General features: G+C 40.5%; 2 protein-coding genes across 6 annotated transcripts in view; one reads left to right on the forward strand and one right to left on the reverse strand.

Moving 5' to 3' along the window:
- RUNX2 (RUNX family transcription factor 2) overlaps positions 1-20510 on the reverse strand; it is a 221333-nt gene that overhangs the window by 125731 nt on the left and 75092 nt on the right. For 3 of the 4 annotated variants that reach the window (XM_077764854.1, XM_077764855.1, XM_077764856.1), the window contains exon 3: positions 69-301. In XM_077764854.1, coding sequence (XP_077620980.1) covers positions 69-301 — 233 coding nt within the window. Of the gene's footprint in view, positions 1-68; positions 376-20510 lie in introns of those variants that run through there. The other variant, XM_077764858.1, reaches the window with a different exon arrangement.
- SUPT3H (SPT3 homolog, SAGA and STAGA complex component) overlaps positions 1-20510 on the forward strand; it is a 538181-nt gene that overhangs the window by 256 nt on the left and 517415 nt on the right. The window lies entirely within an intron of this gene.

Genomic DNA, 20510 nt, shown 5'->3' on the forward strand with positions numbered 1-20510 from the left:
CAGGGGGACGCGGGCCGGCAGGTCCCGCGGCGCCCGGCCCGGGGCGGGGGGCGGCCGCAGCGTCTTACCTTGAAGGCCACAGGCAGGGTCTTGTTGCATCGCCAGTGCGAGGGCAGCACAGAGCACAGGAAGTTGGGGCTGTCGGTGCGGACGAGCTCGGCCGGGTGGTCAGCNTGCTGCTGCTGCTGCTGCTGTTGCTGCTGCTGCTGCTGTTGCGCAGCCACCACCGGGCTCACGTCGCTCATCTTGCCGGGCTGCAGGCTGCTGGAGGGAGGGCTGAAGCGCCGGCTGGTGCTCGGATCTACGGGAATACGCATCACAACAGCCACAAGTTAGCGAAGTGGCCGGGGGAGGGGGAGGAGGGTGGAAATGAGGGGCGAGGAGGAGGAAATTGGGGGGNGCGCCGGCCGCACGCTCAGATTCCTCCCGCGGCGGCTGCCAGCCCGGCTTCCCTGCTCGGCTCCTTCCTTTCCTTTTTCCTCTTCTGGCCTTGTCACGGCCACCTCCTTGCATCCATCCACTGGCTCCTGCTATTTGCAAAGCTCCCCTGACCCTCGCGCGCCGAGGTGCCAGGAGGTAAGTCGCGGGCAGCGGATCTCGGGGCCACGGATCTCGAGCCTGCGAATCGCAGCCGCTGCCGCCGCCCGCCGGCGGAGAGCAGGAGCCCCGGAACGCAGCGCGCAGCTTCCGAGCCGGGGAGGCAGCCCTGGTCAAGGGGAATCTCGCCTGATCGCGTCCTCTCGCTTCTCCCCCGACTCAGGACAAGGAACCCCCTCTTGGTCGCACGAAGTTGAAGCTGAGACGCCAGAGAGCGGCCGGCTGCACTGACTGTCTTTATTTTTCGTTGTAACTTCAGGAGAGGAGGAAGGAAAATTCTTGAGTGTCTGTGCTGACTTCTCGGCACTCTTCACCCTTCCCCCACCCCATCCCTCCCCCCCCACNGGGTTTGGGTGCCTTTTAGTCTCAAGTGACACAAAAAATTGGGGTGGAGGGGACACTTGTCAAATAGATTTTAGAAACTCAAGTGGATGGCTCGACACTTTTTCCTTCTATATTCAAACTTGTTCCTAGAGAACAAGGATGAGGTTTATTTTTAAGGACTGGAAACCTGTCAGCTGGATGATTAAAATAAGTTGCAAAAACCTTGCGGGGGGGGGAACCCTAGCAGTTTTCCATGAATTGCAATCTTTTATTAAGTCTATTCTGCATCTAAAGCTAAGACTAATATCTTAACTTTCTTCCCCACTACTCCTGGAGGAAAAAAATATAAAAATACAAAGTAAAATATCCAAAATGCTTCATTGGCTATTTATTTATGTATTTATTTCCCAGTGTGGGTTAAAAAAGCGACTTTGGATCCCCCAAAAAGTTGTGGTCGAGAGGATGAAGGAGCGCGGGGAAAAAAAAGCGGCAGTTTTACCTAAAATGTGGTTTTTGGAGGCTGGGATTTCTAATGATTAGGTTTTTGTGGTTTATATAGACACGACTCTGGCTAAGGCGATCATTACGCTGATGAGAGTCAGAAGCACGTGGGTGTCTCCGACCAGCCTCAAATTCGGAACCTTCAAAACAAATAAAACAATGTGCGGCGCCCGCAGAAGCCGGGAAATCCGCTTGAGGCTCTTGCACCCCCAAAAAGGGGACAGAGGGCCGTTTCCCTTCCTGGTTGTGTACTGCTACTTTCCTTGCTTACTGTCAAAACTCCTTTAAACCTCCCAAAGCCTGAAGACGTGTTTGCGAAAACAGTCCTAGTTGCCAAAGCTTCCAAGATTCGTAATAGCGTAGCTGACGCGATAATAAGTGATTGTATAAAATAAATGAAAAATTACAACGCTTCCCTCTCGGAGTATTAAGGAAGATAGTCGTCANACAATTCACGTGCCCATTAATTGACGTTTTTACTGCTCACTCAGCGCGAACGCCTAAGTCACCCTGGTAGCGACCCGCCACGACCCTCCCTCCTGCTTTTTAAAGCCTGGCGTCCCCTTGCTGAGCAGGCGCACGGGGTCTGCGCCTTTGAAGGGGGCCTGGCAGGGCTTCCAGGGCGTGTGGGAGCTGCAAAGGGGACCTGGTGCCCGTCACGAACTGGGGAGCCCATTTCAAGGGCAAAGGGAACGTGGAGGGCTGTAGGAATAGGGCTGCGACACCGGGATCGCCCTTGAAAGAGATGCGCCGGCGATAGAAGGCCCTCAAAAGGCTGGAGCGGAGGTGGGGGGCCCAGGTGGTCGGTTAGGCGTGGGCCCTCGCGGGGGTAACGGCGGGGTTCAGGGGACGCTGCTCCGTCCTTCCTCTCTGGGGCTTCATTTTGACCTTCTCTTGATCCATTTACTATTCNCCTCTCCCCCACATCCCCCCACAGACGCGAGCCTCTTCGCTGCGCCCCTCCCGCCTCCTCGGCCTCCCCACGGCCGGGGGACACATTCTGCATCACCAGCGATGCCACCCCCCCGCCCCTAACCTACTCACTGCCCCTGGCCTACAGGCTTGTCGACCCCACCCCAGGCGCGGAGAGAGTTCGAGAGAGCCCACTGATGGCGATGAACTTGATGCGCAGCGAGGGACTGAGCGGTCTCCTGCGCGTGCGATTTTTAATTATCTTTTCCGTCACAGGGGAGAGCTCTAACCCCGGGCACCGCCGCGCCGCGTGCGCGCACAGGGTCGAGTCTTCCCCAGCAGCCGGCGGCGGTTACCCCTCCGAAAAGAGAGAGACCAGAGTACATCCATTACTCTCCTACCTTACACACCCCCTCACATACCCTCGGACCCACATTCTCGCACAGCCACACGCTGACACTCATCGGTACACAAGCGCGCGCACACGGGGCTTGCTAGCTTTTTTTTTGGTTTGGTTTGGTTTGGTTTGGTTTGGTTGCCCTTGAGCGGGAAGGTTTTATTTTGGGTATGTTGTACCACTGTCTTAATAGAGATGCCTGACTTGTTTTGTTTTGTTTTGTTTTGAAATATGTAAGGGCTTCAAAGGAGGGGGGAAGTTACAGAAGCTGTATTATTTCTGTAATCAAAGGGAGATAGAAATTCATTGACTAACTAACCATGGTGGGTGATACGCAGCCTTCTCTGGGGCTGTCCTCCTCCCAGAAGGAAGCCATGGAGTAGGAAACTCCCAGAAAATTTTAAGACGCTAAGTCGATGTTTCAAATATAGACGACCAGATGGACTTTTTGAATAAAAAATTCTAGGGCAGTTAGAATTTAAGTAATCATGTTGGGGAATTTTCCTCCCTTTCTCCATATCTGTTCCTTCCTTTCTTTGTTTTACATAGTAAAATATGGAGGCCTCAGTGGTTGGGTACCCTGACTGGTGATTTTAAGGGCAATTTAATCAATGGTGAATTACTTATTTTAATTAATCATGTCTGGTAATTTAGCTTCATAGCCTTCCTTGGGCATCTTCCTTCCATTTCACATTTCAGTGGAACTAATATAAGCAGCTCTTGGAAGTTACCAGTCTTGGATCCCTTAAAATATCCTACAGTTATTTATAATGTGGAAATGAAATTTTCCACTGAATACCCTAACATCGTTTCAGGTATCTGGCACAGCAGATTTTCAGTCTCCTTTCAAAAATATCCTCTTGCTGAACGTTCACACTTTCAGCTGGAACTGACTGAGCCTGGAACTCATGATGTCTTGGCTCAGAGCATTATACTTAAAGGAAGAAAACATTTTTACAGACCCCTAAACGGAACCTCTCTTGGTAATAGCAGGCACATAGGAAAACCATGAAATTTTTCATATGTGTATTTTCTGCTATAGTTTGCATGATCTCACTCTTGGGTTTAGATTTTCTTCTATTCCAAAATATTCAGAGCAAGTCACTCACTAGATTCCTATTCCTATTCAGAAAATTCATGTTTTCTGTTATGTGTTATGGCATACGAAAGAACATACTTTTCTGAAAATGTACGTACTCCAAAAGATACAGGCACATTTCCCCCCTCCATCTCCTTTAATATTTAATATAACTGCTTAGTAACAACACCTGCCAATTCTGACTTTTCAAACAAAATGAGATGTAAAACAGTCAGCTTATTTATCTAGCCAAAGAACTGAATTCCCCAAACCAGGAACAGAACCCATGCTTCTTACATTCAGATTTCATTGTATAATTCCCATGCATTATTTAAAGATACTTCTTCTTGGTGAAAAGTAAAAAAGTCACTGCAAAATCTTAAAGTGGTTTTCAACGGACCATCTAATAAAGTGGGATGGCCTTTCAGATATACAATAGAAAATCACGGACATATTGTTGATCCATAAAGTTTTGAATGCGTCATATGGGAAAACCTTATAAACAGAACCATCTTTACAGAGTTTTCCTTTGGATTGTGATCGAACGAAAGCTACCCAGCCCTCAAAAAAACAGCGCTGCAGCAGACTAGGAATTGTCTTACTATAGCCTTTAGGCCAAATCTGGCCTGACACCTATTTTTATAAAACCCACAAGTTATGAATGATTTTTGCATTTCCAAATAGTTGGGGGAAATAAAAGAAGAATAACATTAAATGAAAATGATATGAAATTCACATATTAGTGTCCACAAATAAAGTTGTATTGGAATCCAGCTATAGTCACCTGATTTTGTATTTGTCTGTAACTGCTTTCACCTAAAACAGCAGAATTAGGTAGTTGCAGCAAAGATTGTATGGCCTGCACAGCCTAAAATACTTAATGTCTATTTTTTTCGCAGAGGACGTTCACCAATCCTAAAATAAAAGGGATGCAGGAACCTGGTGGACTTGAACCACAGAAAGGAGGATATATTAAAAAATGTATATGCAGTATGTATGGAGGTCTGGATTAGCTTTTTTTTAAAGTGAAAAATGCTTCTTTTAACTTACTCTTTTCTGTACAAAATGTTAATCAATTAGACTAATTTTTTTTTTCCACTGAAGAATTTTGCGTGTGGCAGAACAGAGAGAAAAGAATGAGGAGTTAGTGCTTTTCCATGAGCCCTTTAAGAAGCACTGTCTAACGTATGTCTGTAAATCAGCATCTTCCTGGCCCTTCAGAGTAGGAACAGGTTAACTGCACAGATGAGAAAGGAGTAAAGGAACTTCCATGTAATGTGAACATGAAAAAATTAGTGAAGACTTTACGAGGTTTATTCCATCTGTTTTACAGATGATTACGCAGGACACATAAACGAGTTTACCAAGAATTTTCTGGTATATACTATTTTCACAAGTCCTACATAGGCTTTTAAGACAGTTAGCTTAATAACTTAAGTGATCCCAAAGCTTTCTGACATATTTTTCCATTTTAATTTTTTATAGTGAAATGCTATATGATCTGTTTTAAGCTCACTCAATTTTTTCCCTTTGTCAGTGGACCTATAATAATTTGCATGCCTGTAACAACAGTCGAAATGTTTGTAGTGGAGGGCTTAGCATCAGCAATCTTTCCTTGTTGTTCTAGTTAGCATTCCCACGGGACCTTTTCGGGCATTTATGAGAGTTCAGCATTGTCATAAAAAGGCTGACACTTCCCACGTGACCTTCTAGAACCACACATGGAGCACCTTTCTAACTGCTTTTCAGGAATGGCACTGACTAAAGTAGCATATATTGTATTTGGTTAAAATACCAATCCACAAAACAACACCTTATTTACTGGAAGAGATCAATGTAATTTATAAAAATGAATCTAATTTACTATCCAGGGGTCAGAGAAATAAAACTGATTTTCCCAAATCAGCCCTTTGGTACTTTGGTGTTGGCAATTGTTCTTTGGCAGTAGCGGAAGTAGTGGACTATTACATGTAAAAGTTTATGGAGATCTGTGATGAAATATCTAGGAACACCCTAAAATGAAAGGTTCCATGGCAGTATAACCATTCTTTTTTGACGTGCTTGCATATGACCTTCAAGGCACCGAGGAGGGCGGCTGTCCAATCCTATTCCCACTGACCAGTTTCACTTTAGACTTCGGGTTGGTGGCTTAAGCCATTTGTCCCCTCCTCATATGCCATCAGGGTAAGAAATGCAAATCAAAATATTTCCAGTCTATCTCACAAAGCACAAAGGTCATTTGTACAGTGTAAGAAATTCAAATTAAAAATGAGAGAGGTAGGAAAAAGAGAAAAGAAAAAAATAGCAAGAGTCCAGCGTGGAGCCGTCAGCTGCAGTCCTTAGGTGGGGCTGGCTCTAGGTTACCATGTCAAGTGTCTGGCTCCTCAGGGCTTTATACTCAGAAAATACATTCTTCTTCCGCCCTAGCCATGATCAAGTTCTATATACAATGATTCTTTCATCTCTTTTGACTTCAAAGGATTCCATTGAATTATCTTTTTTTTGGGGGGGGGGGATCTGTTTCTCAACACTTTTCTGTAAGTCACTGTTTTTCTTCCAGATCATTTTCCTTCTCTAGATGTGCCATTAACAAGTGATTGCCTTTCCGGTCAAAATTCATACTTTTTTACCTGCTCTGTGAAAACGGATCTGGGCCTTTATTTGTTTGTTTTTAAGTAGGCTTCACACTCAGTTTGGAACCCAATGCAGGGATGCTGAGAACAAGACCTGAACTGAGATCAAGAGCCAGAGGCTCATCCAACTGAGCCACCCAGGTACCCTGGATCTGGGCCTTTTAAATATTTATCCTTGCCAGCTTCCAACTCCATTTTAGAAGAACTATCTCCAATTCTATTTAAATAAAATATGTTGCACACATAATGCACTTAGAGCCGTATTATCTTTCATTTCTGTAAGTATACCTGTGGTGTTAAGTTACATAGACTCTTATAATAAATCAAATGGATTATTAAATCTTTACAAGACTTTTGTAAGAGATAATCTCTATTTGTGTCACTACATAAGTAAACCTTTACCTAAGTGGAAAAAAAATGTGAGACCAAAAGGAAAAAAAAGCTTATTTGGTCAGTTTTCTATCTTCTGTCAATACAGTTCTCTTTCTATTAATTCACATCTTTGGCCAGAGAACATATTTATGTCTATCTCCTGAGTAAAACCTGTATGGTTTCTGGTGACCAGTTATGAGACTTAACCATGACACTTTGATTCTTAGGTGTTCTGAAATAGATTTTTCACATGCCTTCAAATCAAACTCCTTACTTGACTCTTCCTAGCAAGTCCTAATTAGGATTTTGACCTCCAGATTTAGATGTACGTGGCTAATCCACAAATCTAAAACCCTAGTAGGTGACACTATTTTCATTATCATCAAATAAGAAAGAAGCTGATGAAATGTTCTAGATCTTCATCCGATATGCTTACTTTAAAGCTTATTCTTCTCCAAGACTCCTGAAAGCGTGGGTTGCATCTAGTTGTTTCATTGAATATAGTCTGTTTTCCATTTTTAACTGGCTTCACTGCTATTTATCCTTGTTGAAGTTTATTATTACAGCGTGCCCATAACTGCAAAAATGGAAACTACTTGAGGTGTTATAACTTATTCTATACTGTCATTCAAGATTTAATCTTGGCTTCTCTAAGGCTGATAATAGTGGTTCATACAAAAATAAATGTCTTTTTTCAAAGGCATCTGTGATAAAACTTAAATTGTAAAAAATATATTAATAAGGAGAGAATTACTAGAAGTATAATATATAAGAACTACAACTCATCTTACAGTTAGCCTTGAAAATTGAAAGTCTTAAGTCTTTCAATTTTTAACTTTGTTTTGCAAGCATTTACAAACTCAATCATAACAATTCCTTCCGGGCAAAGATCTGGCAAAAACATTCAGTTCAAAGCCAAAGTTTCTGTAGAATATTTCTTGCCAGTGTTAAAAATTATAAAACCAGAAGAAAAATAGTTGGAAGGTTGCTTTGCACTTGTCACTGAAAGAAGAGGGGAGGCATATATCTAAATAAATTAAAGTCTATGGGCACCAAGGTGGCTCAGTCAGTTAAGCATCTGACTTCAGCTCAGGTTATGATCTTGCAGTTCTTGGGTTCGAAACCCCCTTAGGGCTCTGTGCTGACAGTGTGGAGCCTGGCTCTTGCTTCGGGTTCTGTGTCTCCCTCTCTCTCCACCCCTCCCCCGTTCTCACTCTGTCTCTCTCTTTCTCTCAAAAATAAACAAACATTAAAAAAACAATCTTTTAAATAAATAAAGTCAAAGCAATTCATCAGTAATTTGTATTAGATGTATATGAAAAGAAAAATTAGTCTTCATTCATTCACTTCACCCTTGAAACTGTCATATTCTGTGAAAAACCTACGTGGCCCTGATCATTTTCATTAGGTGCTCAGTTTTTCGAACTTCTCAGTTGGAGAGTATGCAACTTGGAGCCACTGAAAGAAAAATCTTTCAGAAGGTTTATATTGGATTGGAGACCGGTCTCTTCCCTTTGAACTCCCTTCCAGGAGCAAAGCAACAGGACCGTATTTGAACCATATTTCTTCTCAGCACATCTTAGAAGAGAGGGTAGAGCTGCAAAATGGGAAGTGCCCTGAGACGTCTTTTTAACTAACTCCCTGTAAAACTTTGAACAAGGGCTCCAGACCAACATGTCCTATGGCCTCACAGAAACTTCCACTGGAAGATTTAATCCATAGATCCTCAAAGTCAATATGCCCAATATAGTCAGCTATTGTTTGGAGCAGAAAAAAAGACACAGTACACAGCACTTATTTTTTTTTCCTCTATCTTAGGTTGTAGTATCACCATACACAGGATTCTGAGTTCCGTAACGGTAGGTACTATGTTTGTCAGATTCACAAAAAATCTGGAACCACACCACTGAAGAAGTCCAGGCAATACCATCCCTAGTATATTCCATGTGTACACAAGGTGAACAGAGTCCCTTGGTATAATATGGCAGCCTTAGATAGCCCCTGCGGCTACCATAAGGCCTAACATATGGTATATCGGTATATATCAATATACATCAGTTGATTGAAGGAATGAATATTTCCCCTTAGGCAGAAATTTGGGGATTATGATAAACTAATCTTCTCCATCATTTTCCACTTTTAGTCTATTATTCTACTAATGCTATTTCCTGAATATCATCCCTACCTATTCTCTTTTCATCCTCAGTACCACTGCATTTATTCAGGCCTCTACCATCTTGAATCTCAACTACAATAGACTCCTAACTTGTCTCCTTGCCTCCGTTCATGCTCATCTCCATCTCAGTACATCCTCTGCATTGCCATATTAAATACTGATGAGATTGTAGAGCACTGGGAACTTTCTTACATTTTGTTGAGAATGTGAATTGGGGAGAAAGACTTGGGAAAAAAGTTTGGCAATGTCTAGTAAAGTTGAAACTGCAATGCACTCTATGACTTAGCAATTCTGCACCTAAGCATCTACCCTAGCTATAAAATGCATAGGAAAAGATAATATGTGTATGTTATCCTAGAATAAGGAAGCGAGAGGCTTGTGCTTGGAGGCAAGGGGGCACAGCTCCAGCCACCTCAACTCGTGCTGTGTCCTGTGTGCTCAAAGATCGATATCTCAGCACTGATGCTACGGTGGTAGTCTTCAAACCTGTTATGATGTGGTCTGCGATAGTATTTTTTAAAGTTTATTTAGTTATTTTAAGAAAGACAGAGACAGTGCAAGTGGGAGGGGACGAAGAGACAGAGAGAGAGAGAGAGAATGCCAAGCAGGCTTCACTTTGCCAGCACAGAGCCCAGTGCAGGGCTCGAACCCATGGAACCATGAGATCATGACCAGAGCCGAAACCAAGAGTCAGACCTTAACCGACCAAGCCACCAGGTGCTATGGTCTGCTATACTAGTGAAGAATATTCATTCTGCTTTATGAAAAGAGAGAAACAAATAAGGATGATAAATGAAACAAAATATAGAAGCTAGTAGCTTATGAGACATGTTAGACATGAAGGCAGGAAAGCATATGTGTGCTAAACATCCATTGGTAGGGTTAGAAGGATGAAGGGCATTAAATATTCATAATATACTAAATATACATGAGGTACTCAATATTCATAAGATCTTAAACTGGTATCCTATTATTGACAACAATTCTGGCCCATGTGTCCTCTGCCCAATAACTGTGACCGCTCCTCGCTCCTCAGCCTAATTGGCAAGCTACAACTGTGGCCAGATGTGCTGTAAAATATATGTATATTGGTTCTAGGCACCTTCCTTATGCAGAGCAGTCTTGCACAAACCTCAGCTCTGGCTTGCATCCACATTATCCAGACGAGTTTGATACATCAGAGAGAGAGGCAGGACATATGAACTTTGCATAATTCAGAATTTAAGTAGTGTACTTCTTCCACGCTGTTTGCACTCTATCCTAAGTGTATTAATCTATACCATCTCTATTCCCTTGCTTCCTCTTCTGTTTTCAATTAATTCAATAAACTGTGATTCGAGAATCTTAATGTGGTCTGTAAGCCTTTTGTTCAGTGGCAAATAGCTTGTCTTAGGGTTCTCAGAGGCTACTGTTGCATCAGAATAATTTCCCACATAATGCTGGGTTACATGTATCTCTATAGGACATGAAAATTTTCCAAGGGAACATACAGTTTTAAGAATTTCCAAATCCTCCGGGTGCCTGGGTGGCTCAGTTGGTTGAGTGTCTGACTTCAGCTCAGGTCATGATCTCAAGGTTTGTGGGCTTGAGCCCCGCATCAGGCTCTGTGCTGAAAGCTCAGAGCCTGGAACCTGCTTTGGATTCTGTGTCTCCCAGTCTCTATGTCCCTCCCCTGCTTGTGCTTTCTCTGTCTCTCAAAAATAAATAAATGAAAATTAAGAAAAAAAGAACTGCCCAGCCCTCAAATTCATGTATACCCCTTCCTAAAAGTCACTTCCCTGGGATCCCACATTCTCTCTTCAAAATTCCCCTTTTCCCTTCATAAAAGAAAAGATACGTCCGGGCCACCTTCCCTTCCTATTGTGCTTTGGCCCATGGCATAAAAAAATCTCAGAATCTGCCACTCAGAATCTCCATTATTGAGATGCTGAAAGCATCACATCACTCAACTCATTAAGAGTTAGCATTTCCCAAAAAAAGGTGTAACTTTCATATTCAATAATTATTTCTTAAAAATTGTAATGTATGCTGTTTTCAGCAAGTATATAGTATGGTGATAATATTATAATAATTCAAACTACAGGAAGTATTTTAAGTTTGAAATTGTGGACCTAGAAAGCATAACAATTTGCTATTTCAATTAATGTACCTATTTTTGCTTCTGAGAAATAGCCTAGCATGACTAATAGAAGACTTTAAAGTGTAGGGACGCCTAGGTTGCTCAGTTGGTTAAGCAACCGACTCTTCATTTCAGCGCAGGTCATGATCTCATGGTTTGTGAGACTGAGCCCTTCACTGGGCTCTGTGCTGACAGCATGGAGCCTGCTTGGGATTCTCTCTTTGTCCCTCCCATCCTCATGTTCTGTCTCTCAAAAATATAATAAATAAACTTAAAAAAACAAAGACTTTATGGGCACCTGGCTGGCTCAGTCAGGTGAGCCTCTAACTCTTGATTTTGGCCCAGGTCATGATCTCCCGGTTCATGGGACTGAGTCCTTTGTGAGGCTCTGCACTGACAGTGCGAAACCTGCTTGGAATTCTCTCTCTCTGCCCCTCCTGGGCTTGCTTGTTATCTCTCTCTCTTTCTCTCTCTCTCTTTCAAAGTAAGTAAAATAAACTTAAAATTTTTTTAAAGATGTTAAAGCATAAAATATATTACATTAAGACAAGAGCCAAAGCATGGAAACAGCCCAAATATCCATCGACTGACGAATGGATAAACAAGATGTGGTATGTATATATATGTGTGTGTGTATATATATATATATACACACACACACATATATGCCTTGTATATATATGTGTGTGTATATATATATACACACATATATATATCTTGTATATATACAATGAAATATTACTTGGTGATGAAAAAGAATGAAATCTTGCCCTTTGCAGCAATGTCGTTGGAACTAGAGTATTTGCTAAGCAAAATAAGGCAGGCAAAAAAAAAAGACAAATATCATATGATTTCACACATATGTGGAATTTAAGATACCAAACAGATGAGCATAAGGCAAGGGAAGCAAATAATATAAAGCAAATATAAGCAATATAAGCTTATTATAAAGCAATATATATAAAGCTTAAAATATAATATATTTAAGAAATGAAAGAAGTGGGTTTTGTTATTAGAACTCAGAAATCAGGGCTATCTAGGAGCCAGAAGCATGGTGGGACTGCTCTGCAGATCCAGAAACCACAGAAGGAAGAGCCATTTAGTGTAATATGTAGCCACAGAGGTCATACAGCAACTGCTGAGGACAATACCTGAGGCTGAGGGAGAAGGAAAGAAATTCTGTGGCTGCTCCCCTCCATCTGTCCTCTGATCTTTTACTCATGTCTCCAATGACTGACACTATCTGAGTGTCAACTGATAAGGGAGTCTGGGAAAAGTAATCCCCTCAAGTCTACAGCAGAATCATGGACTCGGGGGTGAAAAGAAATGACTAGCATACATGTGAACCTAAACTTGGGTGGGTGACACTCAAAAGAATGAAGTTAGATCCCTCGTTCACACTGTATACAAAAAAGTAACTCAAAATTAATCAAAGGTTTAGATGTAAGAGCTAAAACTATAAATTTCTTGGGAGAAAACAGGTATAAATCTTTGTAACCTTGGGTTATAGTGGTTTCTTAGGCAGTTGTTTCTTAGATATGACAATCTAAAAGACGAGCAACCAATGAAAAAATACAATACTTGGATTTCTTCAAAATGGAAAGTTTTTGTGCTTCAAAGAACACTATCAAGAAAACGAAAAGGTGACTCATTCAAAATGGGAGCAAATATTTGCTAATCATCTAACTAGAATCCAGAATATGTAAAGAATCCTCAAAACTTAGAAAAAGGCAAACATTTCACCTGAAAAATCGGCAAAGATTGGCAGGTATTTCTCCAAAGAAGGAATACAAATGGCCAATAAGCACATGAAAAGATGCTCAACATCATTAGTCATCAGGATGGATGGCTATACTTTTAAAAATGGAAAATAACAAATGTTGAAGATGATATGGAGAGATTGGAACTTTCATACATTAATGGTGGAGATGTGAAGTGGTACAGTCAGGGTGGAAAACAATTTGGCAGTCTCTTAAAAAGTTAAACATAGTACCATAAGGCAAAGTAATGACACCTAAGAGAAATGAAAGCATATGTTTACATAAAAACTTGTATTACATATATACCTAGCAACATTGTTCATAATAGCCCAAATGGGAAACCATGCAAGTGTCTGTTGACTGGTGAATGGATAAATATCCATTAAATGGAATATTATTCAGTCAAAAAACTTGAAATATGATGCTAAGTGAAAGAAGCCAGACACAAAAGACCACATATTGTATGCTCCCATTTATATAGAAGTCCAAAATACAGACAGAACGTAGATTAGTCATTGTAGGCACTGGTTAGAGGGGAGCAACTGCTAATGAATATGGGGTTTCTTTATAGAGTGATGAGGGGCACTTGGGTGCCTCAATCGGTTGAGTGACTGACTTCGTCCTAGGTCATGATCTCACTGTTCCCAGGTTCAAGGCCCACATGGGGCTCTGTGCTGACAACTCAGAGCCTGGAGCCTGTTTTGGATTCTATGTCTCCCTCTCTCTCTCTCTCTGCCCTTCCCCCACTCTGTTCTGTCTCTCTCTCTCTCTCTCAAAAATAAAATTAAACATTAAAAAAATTTTATAGAGTGATGAAAATGTTCTGAAACTAGGTAGTGGTGATCACTGCCCCCAAAAATTGAAATTTCAAAGAGAGAATTTTATGGTATGGGAATTATATTTCAATTTTTTACAATTAATTTTTTTAAAAAACTCGATGAATGAGCCCATTTTTTTCAGGAATGTTACTGGAGGGAAAGACCTTCAGCACTTCAGCTGGGAAACTATTTTCTGCAAAGACCTGTGCATATGTACCCTAGAATATATGAATATTTACAGCTGCACTGGAAACATCAAAAGTAAAAGGATAAATAAATTGTAGAATATTTGTGCAATGGAAAACTATCATCAGTGAAAATGAATGAATAGCAACATGCAGTATCATGGAGAAACCTGAGGGACCTACTATTGAGCTGAAACAACAAATTTCTTGAGGGTAAAGACATGTAGGAGAATAACCATAGCAGTACACTCCGTAACAACTGAAAGTTAACTACACAATAAGCATCACCAGTAGAAAGGATAATTATGATATATTGTCACAGTGGAATACCTTGGGCAATGAGAATGAATGAAACACACCTATATGTGACAATAAAAATGAATGTCAGTCTCTTCAGCAAATGGTGCTGGGGAAACTGGACAACAACATGCAGAGGAATGAAACTGGACCACTTTTTTACACCATAGACAAAAATAAATTCAAAATGGATGAAAGACCTAAACGTGAGACAGGAAACCATCCAAACCCTACAGGAGAAAACAGGCAGCAACCTCTCTGATCTCGGCCACATGTCTTATTAACATGTCTCTCTCTAGAAGCAAGGGAAATAAAAGCAAAAATGAACTATTGGGACCTCATTAAGATAAGAAGCTTCTGCTTAGCAAAGGCAACAATCAACAAAACTAAAAGGCAGCTGATGGAATGGGAGAAGGTATTTACAAAAACATATTAGATAAAGGGTTGGTACCCAAAATCTATAAAGAACTTAGCAAACAAATAATCCAGTGAAGAAATGGGCAGAAGACATGAATAGACACTTTTCCAAAGAAGACATCAGATGGCTAACAGACACATGAAAAGATGCTCAATATCACTCATCACCAGAGAAATGCAAAGCAACACCACAATGAGATACCACCTCACCCCTGTCAGAATAGCTAAAATCAACAACTCAGGAAACAGCAGATGTTGGTGAGGATGTGGAGAAAGCAGAACTCTTGGTGGGAATGCAAACTGGTACAGCCACTCTGGAGAATGGTATGGAGGTTCCTCAAAAAATTAAAAATAGAACTACCCTATGACCCAGCAATTGCACTACTAGATATTTTTCTAAAGGATACAAAAATGCTCATTCGAAGGGGCACATGCACCCCAATGTTTATAGCAGTGCTATCAACAATAGTCAAACTATAGAAAAAGCCCAGATGTCCATCGACTGATGAATGGATAAAGAACACACACACACACACACACACACACACACACACACGAATACTATTCAGTGATCAAAAAGAATGAAATCTTGCCATTTGCAACAACATGGATGGAACTACAGTGTTATTAGGCTAAACAAAATAAGTCAAGCAGAGAAAGACAAATATAGGATTTCACTCATATATAGAATTTAAGAAACACAACAGATTAACAGAGTGGGAGGGAAGGAAAAATAAGATAAAAACAAAGGAGGCAACCCATAAGAGACTCTTAACTATAGAGAACAAACTGAGGGTTTCTGGAGGGCTGTTGGGTGGGAGGATGGGCTAAATGGGCAATGGGCATTAAGGAGGGCACTTTTACGGGGCGCCTGGATGGTTCAGTCGGTTAAGCTTCTGACTTCAGCTCAGGTCATGATCTCACAGTTTGTGGGTTTGAGCCCAGCATCAGGCTCTGTGCTGACAGCTCAGAGCCTGGAGTCTGCTTTCAATTCTGTGTCTCCCTTTCTCTCTTCCCTTCCCCTGCTTGCGCTCTGTCTCTCTCTCTCAAGAATAAATAAACATTTAAAAAGAATTTTTTTAAGAAGGAGGGCACTCTTGGGATGAGCACTGGGTATTATATGTAAGTGATGAATCACTGGGTTCTACTCCTGAAACCAATACTACATTCTATGTTAACTAACTTGAATTTAAATTTAAAAATTTAAAAAAAAAAAATGAACATAAAAACGTTGACTGAAAAAGCCAGAAGTGAGGGTCTTGTAGGATTCTCTTTGTATAAAATTCAAAACAAGGCAACACTAGTACAAGGTTAGAAGCCAGGACAGGTTACCCCAGCAGAAAGGGAGGCAGTGACTCTAAGATGGTCAACAGGGGGCTTCTGGTATGCTATAATGCTCTGTTTCTCTATCTCCATGCAAGTTAAATGGATATATTCATTTGTCAGACGGCACACTTATGAAGTGTACACTTTTCTCTATGTATGTCATGTATCAACTACAAGTTCTAAAAGAACAGACAACCAGTTGCTAAAGAGTTAGTGAAGTCTGATACCATTTATGTGAAATTCAGGAACACGCAAAATTAAATAATATATTGAAGAAACTAATAACTGACAGTGTTATAAAGAAAATCAAGGGGATGATAAACCCCAAAGATGGCTACCTCTCAGGTGAATCAGAGACCAGATTAAGGCTTCATAAACATCAATAAATTTTCATACATGGGGTGGTGAATATACAAGTATTTATTGTATTACAATTGTTATTCTTTACACTCAGCAATATTTTATGAATATTATTTTGATATCCAATACAAATATTATTTACTTACTAAATAATATTTAGTAAAAGCAATGTGTAAAAACTCTATGCTTCTGATGCCAAAGTTTATGACTTAAAGCACATACATTTCCCAGTGCTGGATTGGGCTGGAGATTGGTTTAGAAAATCTACATCATTAATTTTAGTGTCTTGAAATGCTATTAATTATTCTTTTGGTTGAGCTAAAAATCTTATTGGTTGAGAAATAAACATTTCTAGTTAAATCCTGTGTGAACCAGTTAACAAAAAATATCCGCCAATCTGTTCATTTCGGAGTATAAACGATTACCAAATTCAGAAGAACTGTATTCCTAAATTTTGTTTGCAAAAGGATTTTTGGGGTTTAGAAATACTTTCCCACAAAGCAATACTATAAATATTGGTCAAAATCCCATCTGGCTCAGGAAAGCACATTAAACTGTAATATAACTGAAAATAGTACAGAGTCTTATATTCCTACATCGATTCTGTGGAAAATGAGGCTCAAGTTCTATATGATAGTCAGGATGCCAACGCACAGCAGCTACTACATTAGCTCCATCCAGACTCTCAGTCAGTAATTCTGCTGTAGCACCTAGAGAGATTTCCTCCCATAGTCCATTCCCTTACTATAGAGGCAAGGGAAGAGGAATTTACTGAAGCTACAGAGGATATATACTCCTCTATATAGCAGAGGAATTATGGGAGATAATGTATAAATCAAGCACAGTTATATTGTAGACTTCCATGAAAGCTTCACAGAGAAATTGAGAATTTATGAACTAGTTAAAGGGAGAGTTTAACAAAAATTAAGCTATCTGTTATTGAACATTTACTACATACCAAGGATTTTTCTTTTTTAATGTTTATTTATTTTGAGAGAGACAAAGAGTGTGAGTGGGAGAGGGGCAGAGAAAGAGGGAGACAAAGAATCTGAAACAGGCCCCAGGCTCTGAGCTAGCTGTCAGCACAGAGCTGGACAGAGAGCTCCAACTCAGGAGTGGCAAGATCATGACATAGGCTGAAGTCAGACCTTTAATCAACTGAGTCACCCAGGTGTTCCCCTACAAGGATTTTTCTAAGTAGTTGGCTTGTATAAACCAAATCTCCCTGCAACACCTTTATGAAGTAGATCATTTAGTATCCACATTTTCAGCTGAAGAAACTGAGAGACATGATATCTCACCAAATGTCACACAACTAGTAAATGGCCAAGCCAGATATGAGTCCGGATGATTTACAGACTCTGCCAATTTCTCTGGTGTAGACATTCTCATCACAGTTGACTTTAAGCTACTACATGATGTCACCAAATGCTGGGTTGAAAGGAGATATGCACAGTTGCCTCTAGCAAGCTGATAGGAGTCAGCTCTAGTGGAAAAGTAAACAAAGAGTTATTTAGTGCTTATTGTATACCAGAAGTACTATGTTAAATTAAAAAAGTACTCAAGCTCCAGTTCCTGCCCTTAGGATAGTGATAGTATGAATGGAGAGACAATATTTACAGTCATAAAATATTGAATAAATAATATATGTAACTCTAAGAAGGAATGAGAGCTTACACTTAATTGCTAAATAAGTGTTATAGATATTTGTTTAGAGGTAGAAAAGATAGCAGCGGCCTCTACAGACAAGTAAGATTTTATGGAGAAGCAGTAAGTTATTAAATTATTGCAGAACTTGCATAGGTGGAGAGGAAACCATTCTAAACTTTTTAAATGTTTATTTTTGAGAGAGGCAGTGCAAGCAGGGGAGGGGCAGAGAGGGAGACAGAATCCAAAGCAGGTTCCAGGCTCCGAGCTGTCAGCACAGAGCCCGACACCCAGCCAGCACCCATGAACCTCAAGGTCTTGACCCAAGCCGAAGTCAGTTGCTTAACCGACTGAACCACCCAGGTGCCCCGAGAAGAAACCATTCTAAACAGAGGCAAGAACATAAACAAAAACTGCTACTTAAGTGAGTTAATGTTCTTTGAGGTCAGCTCAGTTCCCTACAATCAGTCTACAAAGGGAAATTATAGAACCTCTCTCAATGGAAATTGTGTCAATTATCTGGATCACTTTCAGCACTGATCTGCCAGGAGGCAGGAGAACAAGCTAGATGACCTTTAAAACTCTCGTCCCACTTTGCCAGTTCTTACAGTTATAACTCATTAGCCTTCCTGATCCTATATCTCTATCACTTCTTTTCTAGAAAGGCATTGATTGAAGAGAGCATTTGAAGTCTACTCTTCCAAAATGTGATGTTCTAGAATGCTGAGAGCCCTCGTCTGGCTAAAATAGGAGTTTCGTATCCCTTTTTGTTAAACTGCGAGTAATCAGTCAGTTTGGTCTGTTACACTGATGTCTAACGTGTTGTTGGCAGACATCCCGAGAGTTGTAAATTCAGTTCAATTGCATGGATACTTTGAAGAATCAATGAATAAATGTCAATTGACAACAACACCATCAAAGAGAATCAACGAGAGCAATTAGAGAGAGAGGGGCAGAAAGCAGTTTCAGTTCAGGTTTTTCTCTTGGGAGAAGGAGGAGAAAACCACTGAAGGACACAGAGGAGGGAGGAGAGGAGAGGCAGGGCCTGAGGATGGAGACATCTGAGGATGGGAGAGAGTTTCAGGGTGAGTCCTTTGCAATTGCAGTTTCTTGAGCCTGGAGCATTTCCTCCAGCTTATCTACCCTCATCCTTTCAAGTGTCACCTTCCCAGACTGTGTGTGTGAGATAGCAATCTTTCCCCCATTTGGCTCCCTTATGCCCCTTCCCCTGCTTTATTTTTCTCTGTTTTTCTAACAGTTCATCATTTGGTGTCTATTTACCTGTTTATTTGCTTTAACCTGTCTTCCCTCTTCCCCCAACTCACACATATGTTAGAATCTCAGCTCCGTGAGAGTTGGTCTGTTTTGTTTATGGCTAAATCCCTAGCACCTAGACCACTGCCTTATACACAATAGGAACTCAATAAATAACAGTTTGATACAAATAATGAAGAAGAGGTGATCACACATAGCAGAGGTGTTCTGGTACCTTGAATAGACTACGACCGCAATAGCCATCAGTTAAATTAAATACACCTCTATTGATTACAGGAAAAATAAAAATGATTAAGTAGGATGAAAATAGCGTAAGCCACTGCCCGCAGCTGAATAAAAACAAAAGAAATCCTTAAATCCTATTTTTGGTTAATGACACAGTTAATACAATGAACTTGGATCCTTGCTATAAGGTTGTTGTAATTATATCCTTGGAAGTGTTTTACAGTCCTAAGAGGAAAAATGTCCCGGTGAGTGTGGGTTACTTTTTAAAACCACTTGGGTCTGCCAAAATGATTTTCAGACATTGCGTTAAAGGTATTTTTAAAAAATAATCTACATCCATGCCTTTCCCAAAAAGGACTGTTAAACAGATATTTAAGTATTGATTGTTACATCCAAGGTTTTTAATACTGGCTTTAAATCACCGATAATTATCTTTTGGCATTTTGTAAGAAGGTCTATAAAAATCCCTAAAATATTCACATGGAAATATGTAAAATATTAATATGTACTTAACAAGCTTCGGTGAAACCATTTCAGGGCTCTTTAAAATCTTTCGTATTCTTCTCTCTAACTAGTGGTTTCAAAATGTCCCGAAGACATCACAATGTTGACTGATCTTTCACTATTCAGCTTGTGATATATGATTTTTGCAACGCCGAGCTCAGGATGAGCGCATCTGCAAAATTTGCCTGTTGCTAAGGAAACACTTGATGTTCAATTCCCATTTATATTAGCCTCAGATAAGGAAGTAGGCAAGTTCAACAAGGATAAAGAATGCTTAAATTGTTGTCAAGAAAGTGGTAAAGAAACCTTTAACTGGTTAGACAAAATTTGTGGAGAAGATGAATATTCCCAATGAAATACTACCATATACTCTATGAACATAATTAACCAACACTCCTCCTCTTGCATTATCTAATTTATGCTTTTCATAGTTAACAGAATGTTGAATTTGACATTTACTGATGCTCCAGAAGTAACTATTGAATCTAAGGCTCTAGGACCCAAAGCTGAAGACAAAGAGAAGTTGAGTACCCACACTTCCATCGTTTGGGTGGACAAGGGTGTATAGGTTTGTTTGCGCCAAATGG

Source organism: Crocuta crocuta, unplaced genomic scaffold (assembly GCF_008692635.1).
Source record: "Crocuta crocuta isolate KB4526 unplaced genomic scaffold, BGI_CrCroc_1.0 scaffold44, whole genome shotgun sequence".
Taxonomy (NCBI): Eukaryota; Metazoa; Chordata; class Mammalia; order Carnivora; family Hyaenidae; genus Crocuta; species Crocuta crocuta.